This window comes from Rissa tridactyla, chromosome 5, assembly GCF_028500815.1.
Source record: "Rissa tridactyla isolate bRisTri1 chromosome 5, bRisTri1.patW.cur.20221130, whole genome shotgun sequence".
Taxonomy (NCBI): Eukaryota; Metazoa; Chordata; class Aves; order Charadriiformes; family Laridae; genus Rissa; species Rissa tridactyla.
In genome coordinates this window covers 12,380,662-12,399,970 of record NC_071470.1, presented here as the reverse complement: position 1 = coordinate 12,399,970, position 19,309 = coordinate 12,380,662, and the positions used below count along the sequence as shown (strand labels likewise).

The window sequence follows — 19,309 nt, the reverse complement described above, 5'->3', positions numbered from 1 at the left end:
TGATATTATCAAAGATGTACAGAGGCACAACGTGCACCCAATTAAAATGAACAGCAGTTCTTCAAACAAAAATCCTCCCTGTGACATGATTGGGCCCACAGGGGACAGGAAACCGCAAAACTGGCAGCAATCAGCCACAATATAAACACACAGCTAGAATTCAAAAGATAGAGCAACAAAGCTACAGAGGACATTGTGTCTCTATGGCTGGAACTAGAGTTCTGTCAGACACGCTGCATATCAAGAAAGAGCTTAAATACTTGGAAAAGTCTTTGGCAAGTATAGCGTTTCGTCTGAATACCACAGAGCAGCTCAGAATTTTGTTATTGATTTCAGCACATCAAATATTTACTGAAAGAAGATGAGCTCGTTGGAGCCAGAATAATACAGACCAAAACTCAAGGCAGCTGGAAAATCAGATTCAAACTGCACTCTTTGTAAGTGAGAATAAGAACTGCTGGAATACGAATGACTTTTCATGCACTACATATGAATATTTTAGTGAAGGAACAGCTTTTAATCCATTTCATTATCTCACAAAGATTTCAAGATAAAATAATAAAAGAAAAACAAACTGGAAAAAGCATCCTGAGTAGTATACAGTATTTCTGCATTCACAGAAAGCTACAGACAAGTCTTCCTACAGCAGCAATACCTAGGAATATTTTTTCTATAAGGCTTGGTCACTTTGAATTACAAAGAGGGTATTGTGCATTTTTGCTGTTACCCAAGGACACATCCTGACTTCAGTACAGTTTGTCTGAGTAAACACCGGATATTAATTTAGAATTAGGCCATGTTGTTTAAAGAAGCTTGTCAGTCAAAAATTAATTTTACCCTTTCATTATTTTAACTTGCTATTGTTACTTGTGGTTTTATAATTGAAATAGATTAAAGAATTAATTTTCAATCTCTCATGTTTTCACTTATATAAGGTTATTCCAAACTTGGTTCAGCCCCCCTTTTTTTATGCTGACTATCACTGTAGCTCTTTTTCCCCCCTCTCTGACCCAAATCCCTGGAGAAGTCATATTTTCTTGGAGAACAGAGATATTCTTTATGATTAGAAATATCAGAATATGTTCTTTTACTCATCTGGTAGGACCTGGGTAGGGTTCATCTCACCTAACCTCAGTTGTCTAAAGTTAGATATGTAACCGCAGCTTGCTGTCTGAAGAGACCTTCTCTGGGCACCTTCTCCCATCTTAATGCAGATAACCTAAAGCTGCATTTTCTTTAGAGAAAGTCCTCGGTAGCAGCACTGGGCTGAGTGGAAAACGTTATTCTTAGGTCAGATCAGTTTGCTAGCCCGGTTCACAGCATTGCTGCACCAACAATTGCAACAGCTCAGTAACACCACGGAGCCAGGACAAGCCGTATGGAGCAGAATACCTGATACTGCTAAAAACATTCTGTTTCATGAAACAGCCTAGAGACAGATGGAGAGAACTTCCTGCAGGAGCTCCTTTGCAATCTCCATTGTCTACAGAAGGAGCTGAGAAAACTAGTTCATCCTTGACACCTACCTTTTTACAAAGCAAAGGTTCGGTGAGGTTAATTCCAACCTTTTTGGAAAGTCAGTGTCACTGTTCTTACCAGAACAGATTTTTTTCCTGACTGTGTTACTCTTTCACATAGCAACCTCACAGAGAGAAACTTTTATTATTATTATTATTTCTTTTTCCTTTAAGTAGGAGTGTGTGATTGAAAACCACAGAACTAGATAGGAGATTTGCAATCAGGTTTCCTAACTAAAACTGATTTTACTTGTACTTCAAACATAAGAGACTTCACGTTAACAGCATCCTCTAGAAAATATTAGGGAGATAAAAGAAAATACACGGTTTGTTAATAACAAACCTTCTGTATGCCAGTCACATTCTTAGGATTGAATTAACACAAATTCATCTTAACATTTCACTTATTCGTGGAATAATGATATGAATATCTTCTCCCAAAGTTACAGTAATAAGGAAGTGTATTGATTAACTAGAAAGGATTTTAACTGTAGAGATATATATTAGGACAGCAAGACTTGGCATAGGTTAGCCAAGTCATGCTTAGAAAAATAAATTTTTAGAAAAGAATATACTCACTTCAAGAAGTAAAGTCTACAGGAATATCCACAATTCTCAGATGTCTGAAAAGATTCGTATATTTATATATATAAAATGTATCTATCTATTAATGGGCAACAACCAAAAAAAAAAAATCTATCCCAATGCTTACGGTTTCACAGTTCAAACATCTAGTTTCGTTAGTCAGTGTTCCCTGAAAAATCTCATGCACCCAGGTGAGTTCTTGTTTATTGTTCTCTTCAGCTTCATTCATGTTGCCGTTTTTCAGTTTGCCATTTTGCTTTTCCTGTTTCTTCTCCTCCTGCAAAATGTCTGCGATGGTGTTGAGCAGGTAATTTAAAAACTCATGTGCATCCTGCTGCATGTAGTTGTCAAAGAGATCTGTGAAGAAGAGAGTAGAGGTTTCTAAAGCTGAGCACATCCTTTCCTTCAAGAAAGCAAATTAAATTCATTATTTCTTTCCAAATACTTGTACTGGCCCTTGTTTAGCAAAGCATTTAGAATCATGCCAAAGAAGAGCAGTTCTGCAGTCACACTGGCTTCAGGGAAGCTGCTTTGGGGGAAGGCTTCATCTCATCTAACTTTAGCTGTCTGAAAGGTTACGTTTTTCTTTGGAGTCGGTTGCGTAGGGTCCCAGTACAGTCAATGAAGAAAGCAAGAGGGTGACTTATCCTAAATAAATTCCTTAGACTAACTTTAAGCAGCACTGATTCCCACCCATATATTCCCAGTCCCTCAGACACTTAGGAACATCACAGAGTTTGGCCAGTAAGACACATGGCTGGGGAAACTGAAGACACTGGATGGAGCTACCTTTCCTCATAGCAGGCCATACAGTGCTGTGTTTCATAAATGTGGCTAGAACGCTGTTGATAACGCACCAACATTTTGGCTGTTGCTGAGCAGTGCTCACACATCAGGGCTGTCTCTCCAACATGGGCCCCACGAAAGGCTGGTAGGCTGGGGCTGGGCAAGAGGTTGGGAGGGGACACAGCTGGCCCAAAGTGGCCGAAGGGATATTCCATGCCATATGACTTTGTGTTGAGCAATGAAACATAAGAGAAAGGAGGGCAAAGGGGGAAGGCATTCATTAAGATGTTTGTCTTCCAAAGCAACTCCTATGCATACCAAGGCCCTGCTTCCCAGGACTGGCTGGAAATCGCCTGATGATGGGAAGTAGAGAATAAATCCCCTTTAATTTTGCTTTGCTTCCACTTGCGTCCTTTGCTTTTTTTTATTAAGCTGCCTTTATCTCAACACACAAGTTTTTTTCATCTTATTTTCTCTCCCGGTCCTGCTGAGGAAGGGAGGGAGAGAGAGCCTTGGTGGGCACCTGGAAGCCAGCCAAGGTTAACCCACCACAAATAGTAATAATAACACCATCTAACAAAGCCCATTTTTTACACACAAGTCTGATGAGCAGAGACTTGTCCTCTTCAATAAGAAATGCTTGCAGGAGGAGGGGAGAATATCTCAGCGGTGATTTAGTACAGACTTCTCCAGTGAAGGCTTAATTTGCCCACCATGTTGAAGAAAAAAGAATCCGTGTTCCCAAGAAATGTGTATTTTTATCCTCCTGCTCCTGAAAAAGCTCATGTGGATTTCCTCAGAAAATATTGCACAGATCCTTCGTCTTTGCAACATCTAGCCTGGATGCATGAGCAGGTTAATACACACCGAGCCTGGCCCTAATTTAAAAAAGCTGAAAACATAAGATCAAGCCCCTAGAAGTGTTCCCCAACAGTGTGGGGGCATTTACCACTAGGTGACTCAGAGCTAACTTTGTCATACTTTCAAACGTCTGCTCTGGAATGAACAGTCTGCTCATTTATATGCTGTCACCAGGAAGAAATTTTTTCCAGGTGTTTCGCTCGTACTTTGTCTCTTCATTCAAAGTTCCCCTGTTTCTAAGCATACCACCCACAGTGATATGAATCCAGGCCAAAATGGAGCTGTGTGGCAGGTTTCCTAATTTCGAGATGTTCCTCATATCCCTTAGACAGAACTGCTACAAGATTAGGCATATGCTATTGCCAACCTAATGCTCAAAAAAGGCCTGATGCTTCACAAAATGAGACTGTGCCCACCACTATAAGAACAAGGGCAGTAGTTGATGTGTGGGACACTGAATACCCCCACATAGATACAGTTACCTGTCCTCCAGGGTGGTTTGGGCCAGTGGTGCCTGTAACACTCTTAGGTCACACAGTTTCTACACTGCCAACTGCCTTCAATTTTCTCTCTACCACACTCCACAAAAAAATAACTAAAAAATTACAGCAGAGTGTCACCCTATTCCCAGCCCTAGCTCCCTGTACAGTGCAGTCTGTCCCACCATCCTGTGAAAACATCATTAATTCATGCACTTCTGGGAACCGGTACGGTTATTTCAAGATACTCAAATATTAATATCTAAACCCCAAAAAGTAGTAAAAGACATTTACAAATCTAACCTGAACATCTGATTAATATGACCACATTGCCTAATATTTATTTATACTTTCCTGATCAATGTATGAATGTTTAAGAGGATTCCAGTTTTTCACTTACCATTCTCTTTTCGTAACCTTGATATGAACTTCTTTGGTGGAATAACTCCAACTTTCTTCTTCTGAGTAGCAATACTGTGGAAAAGGTCTGCCAGGCAAGTCAAGAGATTTTCCTTCTTTTTCTGTTGGGCCTTGTATGATAATACATTTTCCCGAAACGGCCGGCAAAAATACAATGCCTGCAGCACGGAGTTACAGTAGCAGGTGTTCCCAAACTGCCATGTAAAATAAAAGACAATCTTAATCTCTGTACATCACAATAGAACTAGTTGCTTCTTTCAACTTCTGGCCTCTGTGCCCCTGTCACATCCCAGCCATTTTGCCGTGCAGCTGCTGTAGGAATATATTTCCACACCCACCTCTGATAACACAGAAAAAACCCTATGGTGTTCTAAATTAACCAGGATACAAAGTAAAAGTTTCCACTTGCAAGAGATGTATTTATTGTAGTGGATCTCATTAAGCTTGTTTCCATATATTAATATACTCTTGCTGGGCTCTATCTTACTGCTCAGTAGCAGAATGATTGATGTTTTCAAGGAAAGAATTACTATATCTGTTTTATCTATATGGGAATAAACAAGTGATTAAACAGCCTTCTCACTCATTCTTTCCTTAGTCAGATAAAAAAGCTCCTCCTAAGAGAGTCCCCAATGCAAAGTGCTGTACCTAAGCTTGTCCATACTTCCATCACTTCCTCCCTCACATTTCATAGCTAAAATAGATTTTTAACTTTATTGAAGTGTAAATTCTAATTCCTGGAAACTTTCATAGGACAGTAAACTGTTTTCTCTGGGGGCGTATGAAGCTATCTTCAAACATTTGATACAGCTTTGCAACCCACTTTGCCTAAAATTGGAATGTGAGCAGCACTTCTTAAAAAAAAAAGACAATCCTACCTTAAAACAAGACTGGATGGGGGGAAAAAAAAAAGAAGAAACCAAAGTTTAAGTAACATCAAAACTACAGTTCTGTATTTGGTTTGCCTATTGAAAATGGTACTTACATTGACCAATCCAAAGTAGTGTTCATTGATTGGAAACTGCTCTGGGCCAATGTCTTTTTCCAGAGCAGAGGCATTGGTGCCCTATGGAAAAAGAGGGAAGAAATTATTTAGAACATTAAGATTCTAAAATAAAGTTATGGACAACATCAAGACAGAAACTCATTTTTTCCTTTCAGCTGCAATTAACCACGCTAACTCTGTCTTATTAATGAGCAAGCATGACAGTCACATAAGCCAATAAAAATATTTGCAGTTGTAGGTAGTGGAGCTGGCCTGACCTGGATGCTCTAGTAATGGCTGGTTCGAAGTGAACTGGTCACAACAACGGTGGTTCTCCCCACACCCACCTCCTCCTTATTTTTACTGTGTATGTGAACGGCTGGATCCCATTACCCTCCCGCCTCATAAAGATACTTGTTGATCTTAAGCAAAACCCTTAAAGTTATCTTGGAAAACCAGTTTTTAAACGTGAGGCAGGTTTTCTAAGCATTACTGAAACTTCTCTGAACCCCTTCTAATTCATCAGCATCAGATGACCTGGGCTCCAGACTGGCGCCCAGTTCTAGTAACAACATCACGAATGTTAAAATCCGGTGTACTATATCTGCAATTTTGTCCTATCTAACGCCAAAGGGTATGTAAGCCCAAGCACTGTCACATCCCTAAGTCACTGCCTCGGTGTGGCAAGTTACATTCAGCTGTATCTTCACTCCAACAGTAAAGCTGCTTTCACAACTACTGGTCTGTGAAGCGCAACCACTACTTTTGTATGTTACCTGTAGTTTTGCTATATTGAAATGCCCATTTTTAAACGAGCTTAGATTACCAAGCAAGCAAGCAAGGTAGATTGCTGCCAAAGCCCATGTCATCGCTCCTATCTGCTCTATAAGCATATGGATCCCTGTGGGACCTCACAAAAAATGCTCTATTTGAACAAGTATTCTCTACCTACATTTATGCAAGACCTTTCAGTTAGCCAATTTCTAATTTGTGTGATAATTGCTTTTCTGACATCATACATTTATTTCCTTACCGAGCATGCTCCGCAAAGCGAAGCATTAATCTATTATGCCCTAGAATTTCCATCGAACAAGAACAGCACAATTGCTTGACCTTCATAAAACCATGTAAAATGCCCCTGTAAACATGCCAACACATAAAACACCTGAAAATTTATTCCCTGTATTCCCGAGGCTTGTTCAATATATCATTTGCTCAGAGACTTCATCAGCTAAAATTTTCAAAGTTACTAGTAGTCAAATTCAATAATTCTGGTCTCCCCTCCCCATCTTCTCCCCAAAGCCTGATTTGTGTTTCTTCACTGCACCTCCCATCACCACTGCTTGCTACATCAGATTATTGTTTCATGTCAATTCATCAAAAGAAAATTATTTTAGTCAATAGAATCAGTGGTGTGAAACTCAGCACAGGTACTCTTTGAGAATTTGCAAGCCTTGAAAGTAAAACAGCTCCTTCAAGTTAGCAGCTTCCAGAAATCTCCAAAGATTTTGTATTTTGCATCCCCTTAGCAGATCTCTTTGCAGTCTCTCCCTTTCTCTCACATACACATAGCTGGTTGCTCAAACCAAGTGTATGTGATTTCCCAGACATTCCCTTTGAGACTGAAGTACTTTACCTGCACAAGGCTCCATGCAAAGCTTAAGGGATACATTATATGTCCTCATCGGGCTCTGCTGAGCCTCAGTGAGAAGCTTGGAAAAAGGAACTATCTATACAAATCAATTATTGGCTACCTTTCAACAGAGATGACAGTGTGATACCTGCTTTGGCAGGGGAGTTGGACTAGATGATCTCCAAAGGTCCCTTCCAACCCCTACCATTCTCTGATTCTGTGATATGTATGTAAGTTCCACATGAAGATTAGTTCCTTTCCTTGAAAAGCCAGCCTTGCCAAAGATGTACAGATTCAGCAAAGCATCCGACTTCCCGAGAGGGAGGAAACTGGTAGATATTTGTCTATCTGATATTAACAGTGAAGCAAACAGCTGCTGTTACTCTCAAAACCCTGGCTGATAAAAGAAAAAAACATGACTACAGAAGATTAATGCAGCTTCTGAGAAAACCGTCTTCATGTTAATACTCATTGTACAGCTACATTCAGATCAAAGCAAAGGTTTTCTTCAATTACACTTTTAGTGTTCAAATCAAGTTTCCTAACATAAGAATGAAATGGATGCTTTTCCAGTTTTGCAGGAAGTATTTTCCACACTGAAAAAAATTCTCCCTCTAGAATTCATGGAAAATAATATATCTGAAAAGTAACTTCCTACTCTTTCATAAACTACAGGTTTGTGTATGCTATTACACAAGTAGAATGCAAGTGCTGTGCTAACTAGTTGCTCCTACGTTACTCATTTGCCTTTCCTCCAGGGCCGGGGTTTCTTACTTCAGAGGATGCCAGATGGTTTGACAAATCCTTCTAGTATTTAAATTGTCTTGTAAATATTGTGAAAAAGAGCAAGGATCAGGATTTACGAAACAAAATTATCACTGAAAACCAAACAAATCCATGATGTGCACTAACTGATCTTCATATAAAAACTATACATTACATGGAAATCTCCAAAGTACATGCTGTTGAAACAACATAAGCTTAGTAACAGCTCCTCATAGAGCTTTTCCTCGCCAAAACCAGGTCTTGGCTGTTGCAAATATAAAACTAAACATTGTGTGCTGGTCTCCCAGTAAAAAGGAGAGGTTAAATTCAGTCTTTGAGTGAACTGACATAACTCCCATGGACTTCATTAGGAGTTGTGCTTTCTTATATCAAGGGCAATTTCAGTCAGGTTTATTTTAAGGTCTCCAAAAAGATACTGTTAGATTTACAGAAAATGAAGAGTAGGAAAACAGAAGCACAGAGACCTAATATTTCAAGGCAGGATATATGTCCTCCATGGAGAAAAAAAAAATGTAGACAGACTATTTTGTAAACTCAAACCATGCCATGTTGCATATATATTACACGTTTTGCATAAGAAGTCTTCTCAAGAAGGAGTTGACATGATGGCAGAAGAAATGATTGGAAATTTTTCCAACCAAACTATACCAGGAACTGTACACCCAAGCCAGGTTTAAACTGGAAAAAGTATCTTATTAGAGATGTGTTAAAGATGATTCAGAACTCAGTTTAAATGAACCTTATCAAATAGAGAAAACATGTTAGCCTATTGAGGTTAATCTACATTAAAAATCAACCCTGGCTATTTAACATGGTTTTAAGCACGGTTCTGTTTATTCCCACTCCCAGCAAGTCATTTGGTCACTTCTGCAGTGAAAATTTGCTCAAACATTTTTTAGTGCAATCCATTCTCTATGGTTTTATAAACGGTCCTGTGCTTCAGCTGGGAGAAATAGCCTACCACATCTAAATCGACTGTAGTTTCATAAAAACCAGCAAGAGTGGCAGTGTGGCCATAGAGCCTGAAATGAGGAGAGACCACATAAGTCAGTGAACTGGGATCTGGGACTATTAAATAAATTCATATCAGGGTATAGAGACAGTAAAGGAGACTGCTCATACATAAAAGAGTACACTAAAGAAGGAAATGCAACAAAGTGACTGTGGTGGCCAGACCTCATGAGAACCAGGTCAATGTGGAAACTCCTACTATGTATTCTGTGGTGTTGGTGAACCTTGATTTCTCTGAAGTTTTACCACTTAATTCAACAATCAGTATTCAGCCCCTATAAAATGGCAAAGACATACAGTTGGAGACTTAGCCAAGCATGGGTCAGTTCAGGCTAAGCCAAGATTTCTACCACACCATCGCTCCAAAAACATTCTGGCCATATGACCTATATTTTTTCCTCTTGTTATTTTGCTCCAGGCCTTCCAATGGAGAAGGCTGCCAGTTTTCTTTTCAGCTGAAATTTCTGATAGTGTTGCTAAGAGTTTAATTCGTGCTTGGTATCGCATGAAACAGATTAAGTAAAAAAACCTCCTGTTCCTTTGCACTTTAGCATGTAAACAAATTAACAGTGTAGAGGAAAAACAAAGACACCAGATTAGATCATAAAATCACATGTAGCAAAATAACCTAAATATAATTATTCTATGGAGGATGAGAAATGGAATAGAGCTAATATGAAAGACACTGCAAACAGAAGACAGCACATCAGACTAGACTTTCTAGTGTAAGGAAGCTATAGAAACGGAACTAACTTTCTAGAAATATGCATGTGCTTAATTTAAAGTAAATGAGTGCAGTAAAGAAATTAGGACATTTCGTAAGTCACCTATGGAAAACCTATTAAATAGGTATCACCAAACAGAAGGACAGTATGAATAACCATCAAACAATAAAATACAACGTAAGAAATAACAAGAAATACCTTGTTCACAAGAAAATCTAAAAAAAATAAGAAAAAACACACAAAAATTGAATTATGAAAACAGAAATTTAACAGGTATATAAAGAACAGAGATCAATGAAGGAAGATTGCCGGTCCATGACGGAGGGCTTCAGATCATATACGGCTGTGAACTAGATTTTTTTTTCTTAGTATTCAGGGAAAGTGAGAGCAATGTGCTAGAAATAGACTTGTTTCCTGAAGGAACTGAAGACTTAAGACAAACTAAGGGTGACATCTGGACTAGTAGAAGAGAAATTAGAATAAAAATAGAAATGGCTTCAGGGCCAGGCAGCCTGAGTTTCAGGATTTTTGAAGGCACAGCATAAGGGAAGGAAGGGAAAAAGAAGATAAAGAAAGATATGGAAGGCCTCCTGGCCAACAAATTGTGGTCATGAATAACTCAAAAAAGAGGAAGTGATTGTAAATAAAATCCAAACCTGTCTTCAAGAAGCAACACAAAGAAAATGAGAGTAAGAGCAAGCAATATCCCACCACGCAATATAAATTCAACTGCTTCCAACAGGCACATCACCTGTCCTCAGTGTTGGACTTCAACTATCCTCAGGGACAACCTCAGCTTTCAGAGAGGTATGGTGAGCAATTGGAATAGCAGAACCAGCCTTCTTCCAAACTCACAGACATTAAATGTCAAACCTGAAACGTTTTTGTAATTTTTAAAGTCCCACGAGATGGTTGAATTTAACCAGATTAGCTTTTTTTTTCCTTTCTTTCTGCAAAGAAATGTTTTACTGTTCCTCCAGCAGAGTTATTTTGGGACTTTGTTGCCACAAGATAATAGAGGAAAGAGAGGGTTCTATGAAAAACATAGGGGATCATAGTAAACAGCAAGACACACAGTGTACTCATATTTTTGAAGGAAAGGTGATTTAAAACAATGTATCTAAATGAATTATTTTTGTGCCTTTTTTCCCAAGAGTTTTCTGATCATTAAGGCAAATTAAAGAGCTTGAAAGGAGATGTCTAACTTGCTTTTTGCTGGATGTACTAATCACAGATCTAAGTACTATATGCACCATAAATAACTTTGCCTTTTTACTGTGTGGTTACCAAGAAACAGATAGAAATTCAGAGACTTGAAATCCTGAACCACTTAAAATCTTGGACAAAGTGTTTAGGGACTTAGCCTTATATAGCTTAAAGAACCTGGTTTTCTCAAAGCACAAAGCAACATGTGCTGGAAGTGAGGTTCTGGTGGTGCGTTACAAGTTCAGTATCTACATCAGTAAGTTAGTTTTTTAAAATATTCATCTTTAAATTTTCTGTGATTAGACAATCTTTACCGAACTGCAACTTGGTATTCTCTCATGAGTCCGTCTCCATTTCCAGCTTAATTGTTCTTGGATTAGTGGCACTCGGGCTTTTGCTGGAACAAGTAGCAAAAACATTTTTTTTTGGCCAGTTTCCGTCTTCAGAACACATAACCTCAAGATGGCCTCACAAGTGAAAAAAAGACTGAAGTTTGCTTACAGACTATAATTTCTTCAGTGACATTTTTGTCTGGGCCACCCAGAGTGCATACGTGGTGCCTCAAAACGTTCTAAAGGCAAGACACCTTCTAGACTTCACCACAGCCGCACTAGCTGGAGTACTCTCTGATAACCTGGAGACAGAAGAAAGAATATCTTCATTAAATCTCAATATAGCGTGAGTTATGAGGGCTGCAGGACAGGTTTATAATTCAAAATTATTTTTCACAGTCAATTTTTGACTTCTTTTTTTTATTCTAGAGAAATGCTCTAAAAACTGTTGAAATTCAGCTAAGACCAGTGCAAGATTCTGCACATGAAGAGAAGAATCATCTGTACATGTACAGAATGGGAAACAGCAGACTAAAGAAGGAGAGAAAAGAAAAAAGTCTGGAGACCGTATCATAGTGTAAGATGAATAAGCATCAGCTATGTGGTGCTATTTCAAAAAAAGAGAACAACAACAACAATTTTAGACAACATAATGAAATTCTTACAGACAGGAGTCTACAAAGTAGTAATTTTCCTGTTTAATTTGTCACTGGTAAGACTTCAGACAGGACCTTACGTCCAGGTTTGGGTGCTAGTTTTCAAGAAAGATGAAGATAACTGGAGAGAATCAAAAGAAGGCAGTAAAAATGACAAACACAATTCTAGAGAAAAATGACCTGTAAAAAAAGGGTTGAACAGGGTTGTGTTGCATAAGACATAGAAGTCTGAGGCAGGGCATGACAATATTTTCAAGTACATAGCTTTTTGCAGAAAGGAACTTGTCTATTCTTGATCTCAGGGAGGGACAGGATGAGAAGTACCAAGCCCAAATTGTAGTAATGGAGATTCAGGTTAAGAAATTAGAAAACATTCTAGTCATAAGGACAGTGAAGCCTGAGTGCCTAGAGAGATGACGTAGTCATTGTCACCCAAAATCTTCAAGTTAGACAGACATACATCAGAAATAACACAGGTTTATGAAATGGAATTCCAGTGGACAGTTGGAGACTTTACTGTCATAGAGCAGTTAAGATGCAACTATTATTAGGTCATTAATTGTGAAATCAAATTAAATAACCACAACACACAATATCCAATAATGGCTGGCTTGAAAACGTCAGCACAGCAGCCTTCACTGCAACGGCTGAGCGTACCCAAGAACATGTCTATAATGGAGCATGTTTATAGTGGACATGCAGGCTCATTTATTCCCCAGAAGTACTGATACCCTGTGGCGTTAAGAGTACATAATGTACATAGTTGTATATAAGTGTATATACCAAACAGCCAACCAAGGACAGTTTCTTGAGGAAAGGAAGATCAGCAGAAGAGATTTTGCTGTCTGCATCTCTGACTGGCCGTGGTTTACACTCCACAGACTGTGGCTCTTCAAGCCACAGAACCTCACCTCCTGTGTGGCACTTGCCCACCGCACACAGTTAATCAGGGTCCAGAGTCTGCTTTTAATCCCATCTCTTCCACAATTCAGACTCACTCAGCCTTGCTGAGCTGTAATTAAGACGTTCCCTTGTAAAGGTATTTAGCATAACCACTGGTTTGCTTTTAATTCAGCAACTTGAAGCCAAAGACTGTATGCATCTAAAAGAAACACACTGTATACCACACACTGTAGTCATGAATTGTCCTGTTGTGCTTATCTTCTAACCGACTAGTACGTGCAAGATAACCGCTTTAGACATTAAAAAAAAAAAAAAAAAGTATTCAAGCAAGACAGGCCTCAGCCATTAGTTCAGGTTATACATTGGAAATGATATATTAGGATGTTTCTCACTTTGTATATCCTCCTGTATCCAATATAAAACATATCTTTTGTGGACTTCAGTTTGTCTTTTGATGGAATGCACGCTTACTGCTTGTCAGTCCAGTTCCCATTTGTCAGCCATACTCTCAAGTTTCTCATTACTTCAGAAAGGTATTACAATAATTAGACTTTACATTCCCCAAATTTTTCATATTTTTTTTTCTATATTTGCTATATATGTCATACTGAAGTTGGGCACTCTTGAGACTATGCTTCTAAAATTGCATTGCCTGAACTGCCTGTAAACTAATGTTTTCAGTTGTAAAAATCTGTTTTCCTTTATCAATCTAAACATACCTTCAGATAGCTCTTTTACTGTCTTGGCATGTATTATTCTGCCTTAATGGCTGTTCATGAGAAGTGTTAAAAGTCATGAAGAAATGTACGCTGCAGGTTGTCCGAATGAATACATTCAGTTGCTAGTCATAGTGATCAATTCTGTAATCCAATAACACTCTTACTATACGAAGCAGTTTGACTATTTTTACAGCTTTACAATTGTATTTTTTTTTTATATCAAGCATTTTCCAAATCTATGTTTGCAGTTTGAGTCCTCATTCTGCCAATGCCCTATATTCAAACAAATCCTGCAATGATTCTCTAAACCCATGACATTAAAAACAAACAAACAACAAACAAGAAATCCAACAGTTATTCTTATTTGCTTCCTGAAAGTAGAGACTCCCACATTTTTGTGTTTTTCTCTACAACTAGTTTCTAGGATGGTTAGAAACTTTTTTTGTTTTTAAAAGTGAAAGCTGAAATTCACAGGTATTCACATAATTCCCAGTGAATTGCGTGAATGTTTTCCTGAAGAAAAACACCAATTGTTATGAAACTCATAGAGACTATGAGAATGGGTAACATGAAAGCCCAGTTAATAAAAACCAAAATTAATCAGAGGGACTGCAACTTTTTTTTCCAAAGGATACAACAACTACAAGGAGCAACTGTGAGGTATCTCAGATGATACCTTGTATCAGAAGCAATCCAAGTGTGCTCAGAATGCCCCATTTATTAAATTGACAGAGCTCTCTGAAGCACAGATCAGATTATTTGAAATATTATTACAAAATTATGAAAGGGGGGATTAATACCTGTTCTCAGCAGAATATCAAAAGGTATTTAGGAGAAATACAGTCCACAGAGCTTGCTAGACATCTCTGTAAAAATATATGTCAATACATTCTGAAATGGTTAGATGTCCTTCACTGCACATAACAGTCATATCCCTAGGCCACAGCTGCAGCACGAGCTTAGCTCAGAACTCAAGGCAGTACCAAAAGCTCATCAACAGGGAAACTGCTGAAATCCTACTGCAGAGGATTTCAGCAAGCAACAATCCTAAAACGCCAGCATGCCTATCTACCTTTGAACCAGCATTTTGTTCTTGAGTCATCGGGCTATCCCACAGAAACAATACCAAAGAGGATTACAGCATCCTACATCCCTAGTTTATGTCTATAGTCCACAAGGGTTACATGGCACTGGGTGTTAGTATTCCCTCAAACAGGGTTCCTTCGGGATATCTTATGTTTCTTCACATCTATTGTACCTGTCCTACGTAAAAGCTGACGATCGACTATTGCATATGTCCTTCTGTGGCAGACCTGGCATGCAGACAGAGGGGATGAACTTTCCCAGTGTCTGAAAGGCAGGCAAGAGGGGACATCTTGGGGACTAGACCTCCCTTTTCCGTGAGGGTGGCCACTGTGTCCACATAAGAGTCCCACCGATTCCTTCAGGCACAGTTGCCTTCATCCCCGCCCCCCCAGCAGAACAAGTTTTAGCTCTTTGGTCTCATTAACCAAATCAGTGAATAATAACTACTACTACTGTTATTATGAATAGGGGGACAAAACTGGTAAAACACAATAGAGGAATTCTGTTTAATTCTAGGAGTTGTACATTTGAATATTTACTACAAATAAATGTGCCAAGTGGAAAGTTTGCACCTAACATTTTTTTCTTACTGCTTGGCTCCTACTGTGTCTGCCTGAGAATGTGAGAGCTTATCCAGTGAATATATGGTACTAGATCTCTTTTGCAAGCAAGTTAAATATTGTCCCTGGCTTCCTTGCCTCACTGCACTTGTTTTGATCCTTCCTGGAAAAGACTGAATGCCTACCATCTTCAGGAGACCAAAATTATAACCTGAGATACTAGACCTCAGACAGTCAATTAAATAGCAAACATACATCCTAAAATGCTGACTAGCTAGGTTGCCTTGGGCTAAATTCATTCAGCTAAATTTCATCTATTTCTCCCCTCCAGGACATAAAAGTATTTGGACAAACAAACACAAAAAACTTTGTCAAGAAAGGACTACTATTGAAAACATAATCTATGTTGCATTCAGAGAAGGACAAGTATTTCAGGACCAATTCCTCCCTCTGTCTCTGTCCTCCTACCCCTTTTCCCTCATCTAAGGGGACAGATTTTTGGAGAAGCCATAATGCAGTGTTGCCAATACTTCCGAGAATTTATGTTTCTCTTACAGCCCCAAATTCCTGCAGCTTTCTGAAAATCTCAGCTTCATTTCCTCAAAGTCCCTGCGGGTTATCCAAAAAAGATTATATGTGACTAGCACAACACAACATCTCTAAAAGCTAAGTACACAGACCCCAAGGAATATGTAGTTTTAAGACATCATTATCGTTAAACCAGCTTCACCTTCTGTCACAGTACTGGAACCATAAACTAGAATTGCCTTGAACTATGGGTCCTTGTATGCCTTTTCTGCCTGAGGCTCTAATTCTTCCCTTCAGTCTCTCCACTTCTTGGATGCTACTTTTGCAGGATATACTGGCAGCAGCAGCTGAGCAGCTCACCATTAGAACACAGCAAAACAGGTTTTGCTGTGAACCTGTTCATTCTTTGGGAGAAGCGTACTGCATGCAAGTGCATCTGTCTGAAGCACACGAAAGAAATCACGGAGTTCTTAGTACTTTATGCCAACGCTAAAATCTTACAGCCACTTAAGAGTCTCCAGCTCCCCTTCATGCAGTGCTCACTTATGCAGTCTGCAGGGCATCACACCCACCATTCATCAGCAATAAAAAATGGAGCCTGCCCAGAAGGAAAGTACATGTGCCCAGGTTTTCTCCTTAGTCCTGTACTGTTTCCTAAACCTTTCTTTGCAGTATCCCTGGCCCACTGGCCCACAGGACTGGAAGTTATCAAGAACAATGAAAAGTTTAGAAAACTACTTACTGTTGGTGAAGAAAGGTGAGCACCCAGATTATTTTACCCCAAGTCTGGATTTTGTATTAAATTGTTTTAACCCCAAAATTCAACCCTCCCTTTCTGCATTTCAGAGCAGACTTTTCAAAGGGAGGACTGAGGCTTAAGTCAGAACTATGCGTGGGATGCCCTGGACATCTGGTTGGAAACAAAAGAGCAAGCCCACTTAAGTGGAAGTGTGAACACGTGGAAGGGGAGCAGGCTCACAATCCACACTCCCACCGAGCCCACAGGAGCCAGGCCTCTGAGACTGCGCCTGTTGCCTTACCCTGGAGGTAGGCTCCATTCTCCAGGGCAGATGAATGGTATGTGTGGCATCACCAGCACAAGGCATGCTGGGGCACCACATGGAGGGAAGCTGGCAACTGCATGTAGCTGCTCTTGAAGAACCTGGAAATAAGGGGGAAAAATACAGACTAAAACAACAAAATGTGCAGAAATAGGCTTCTGTTCTCTTTGCATTGGGGTGCTTAGCACACACCCATTTCTTTGGCAAGTTTATTACTGCCTCACTGTATTCATAAACCTTTGACAAAGTTTGAGCTCTCCCTGCCCCCACTAACAAGTTTCAGAAAATCTAAACCCTCCTAAAACCTAAATGCTCCAAGTTTGTTAGGATTAAAATTAGACCCAAGCACAATGCTGAAAGTGTCCTTTCAGCTGTTCCTGGGGAGGAAAGTGGCAAAGCCTGAATATAACAAACAAAAATATTAACGTTTCCTTATTCCTTCCTAATTGCCTAGTCTGATTTAGAGAAAGCAAAGTGATTCAAGAGCACTTAATGAACAGCCATCCTCTGAGCAGCATGCAGTGCAAGCTAAACCCTGATGTTGCCTCTTAAAGCCAAGACTTCCTAGAGCAGGTACCTGGCATCGGGATCCAAAAGCATATTATCAGGCATCTAAACATCCTCATTTTCTGTGTAACCTGGGGTGCTCCTGGCCCCGTGAGACTGATGTACCATCGACTGGGACAAGACCACAGGGCACCTGCCCGAGAGGGTTATATAGGGTTCACTGACTTAATGTGGATTCGGAACCCAACTTTGGGGTCCTTTCGCAGGATTATTAGGACAGGAGGAAGGGCAGAGGGAGGAAGGGCAGGGGGAGGAAGGGCAGGGGGAGGAAGGGCGGGCTGCGGCTCCGTCTGCAACCCGTATCGGCCGGGACCAGCCCCGCTCCGGAGGGCCCCGCACCGGCTTAGCATCTCCGTCCCTCACTGTCCCGCTCCCGGGCTGCTCCGGGAAAACTCCTGGGGACATCGCCACTCTCCGGCGACCAACTCCATCCCGGCCATGTCCCGGCGCAGCCTGCCCGGCTCCCCCACCGCCGGGGACAGGGATGCAGTCGCTTCCTTTGCCCGGCGCCCCCGGGGGACCCCCATCCCAGCCGGGCCTGCCCCCGGAGGGGCTGCTGTGCCGCCCCCGCCGGCGCGCCTGCCCGCCAGCACTCACCATATTACAGATGGAGGCGATGTTTCTGACAGTCATTAGTCTAAAGGTTGCAGCGATCCCACACCGCCATCTTTATAAGGTGAAAACAGCCCCGCTCATGGTGGGAAGAGCGCAGGAAGGGAGAGGGGGCGGTGGCGGCGGCGGCGGCTTCTGCTCCTGCTCCGGGGCTGTGATAAAAGCAAGAGGAGGGGACAGCACAGGCACCCTCTGAGTCCGCAGAGCAGCGAGAAGGACGAACCTTCCTGCCCTCCCTCCTCCGGGCGAGTGACCGGGAGGTTTAGCGGCGCGGGGAGAGCAGTCGCATCCCCGCTCCTTCCGCCTCCGACTCTCGCACGGTGCGCAGGGCCCCGCGCTCCCGCTGGAGCGCTCAGCCGCGCCTCTGCGCCAGCCGGCACCGCGCTAATCTCTGCCTTCCTCCCCCTCCTCCTCCTCCTCCTCCTCCTCTCCTGGCGGCTGCCGCTCGCCGCTCCATCGCAGCGCCGCTCCCGCTGATCCGCTCTGACAGGGCCGGGGAAGGGAAGGTCGGAGGCGGTGACCGGCAGCCGGCGGTCCCGGCCCGGGAGAGGAGGAGGGGGCCTGCCCGGCCGGGCAGAGCGGATCAGCGGATGCCTCCGAGGGGAGCGGGGGGGTTCCAAATTGACAGGCCTAGAACGGCCACAGGGCTGTGAAACTCGGGTTTCGGTGTGTGCGACATGGTATTGGCAGGCGGCGGGGTGAAGGACAGGAAGGCAGAGTGCAGGCAGGGTGACAGGGATGTGTGGCAGGGACGGCGGGACTGTGCTTTGGGACATGCTCTCTCCACCTAATTTGAGGTGCGCAGGAGCACAGGGGCTCGCAAAGCCCAGAACAGTAGGCTGGGATGTAATTTACTGCCCACAGCAGGTGCTTTGCATTGCCACTCATGCAGCCAATGTTTTATCTTCTCAAACGCTGTTTGGGGACCATGCCCACAGCGCACATCTTAGTGCCGAAGTGCTCACTCACAAGTTTACAACACATGGCACCGTTAATGCAATAATCTCAGTTCCTCTTCAAACACAAGTAGGCCGAGGCCCATGCCTTTCTCTAAGGTAGAGCACTATGAGTGTATTAAATTTACGCATGTGATAATAGGCACAAGGATGTTAAATAGTTGACTTGAGGCCACACAGCATCTCTTTGAGAGAAGCAAGAACAGAGTTCAACTTGGGCAATGCCTCATCTTAGAACTCCCCTTTTCCTTAGCAGATGTCGTAGTTTTCAGCAGAAGCTTAAGGCCCATATATTGTTCCTCTGTTATGCTGAGGAAATAATTCAAATGAAGAGA

The 19,309-nt window shown here is 41.4% G+C and overlaps 1 protein-coding gene across 3 annotated transcripts in view; it reads right to left on the bottom strand.

The window, feature by feature from the left end:
* USP46 (ubiquitin specific peptidase 46) overlaps positions 1 to 18,487 on the bottom strand; it is a 34,504-nt gene extending 16,017 nt beyond the window's left edge. For 2 of the 3 annotated variants that reach the window (XM_054203490.1, XM_054203491.1), the window contains exons 1-5: positions 18,004 to 18,487; positions 16,819 to 16,940; positions 5,634 to 5,714; positions 4,629 to 4,842; positions 2,230 to 2,459 (exon numbers count right to left, since the gene is read on the bottom strand). In XM_054203490.1, the coding sequence (XP_054059465.1) occupies positions 2,230 to 2,459; positions 4,629 to 4,842; positions 5,634 to 5,714; positions 16,819 to 16,899 (606 nt within the window). In that variant the 5' untranslated portion in view covers positions 16,900 to 16,940; positions 18,004 to 18,487. The remainder of the gene's footprint in view (positions 1 to 2,229; positions 2,460 to 4,628; positions 4,843 to 5,633; positions 5,715 to 16,818; positions 16,941 to 18,003) is intronic. The other variant, XM_054203492.1, reaches the window with a different exon arrangement.
* Positions 18,488 to 19,309: the final 822 nt, after the last annotated feature.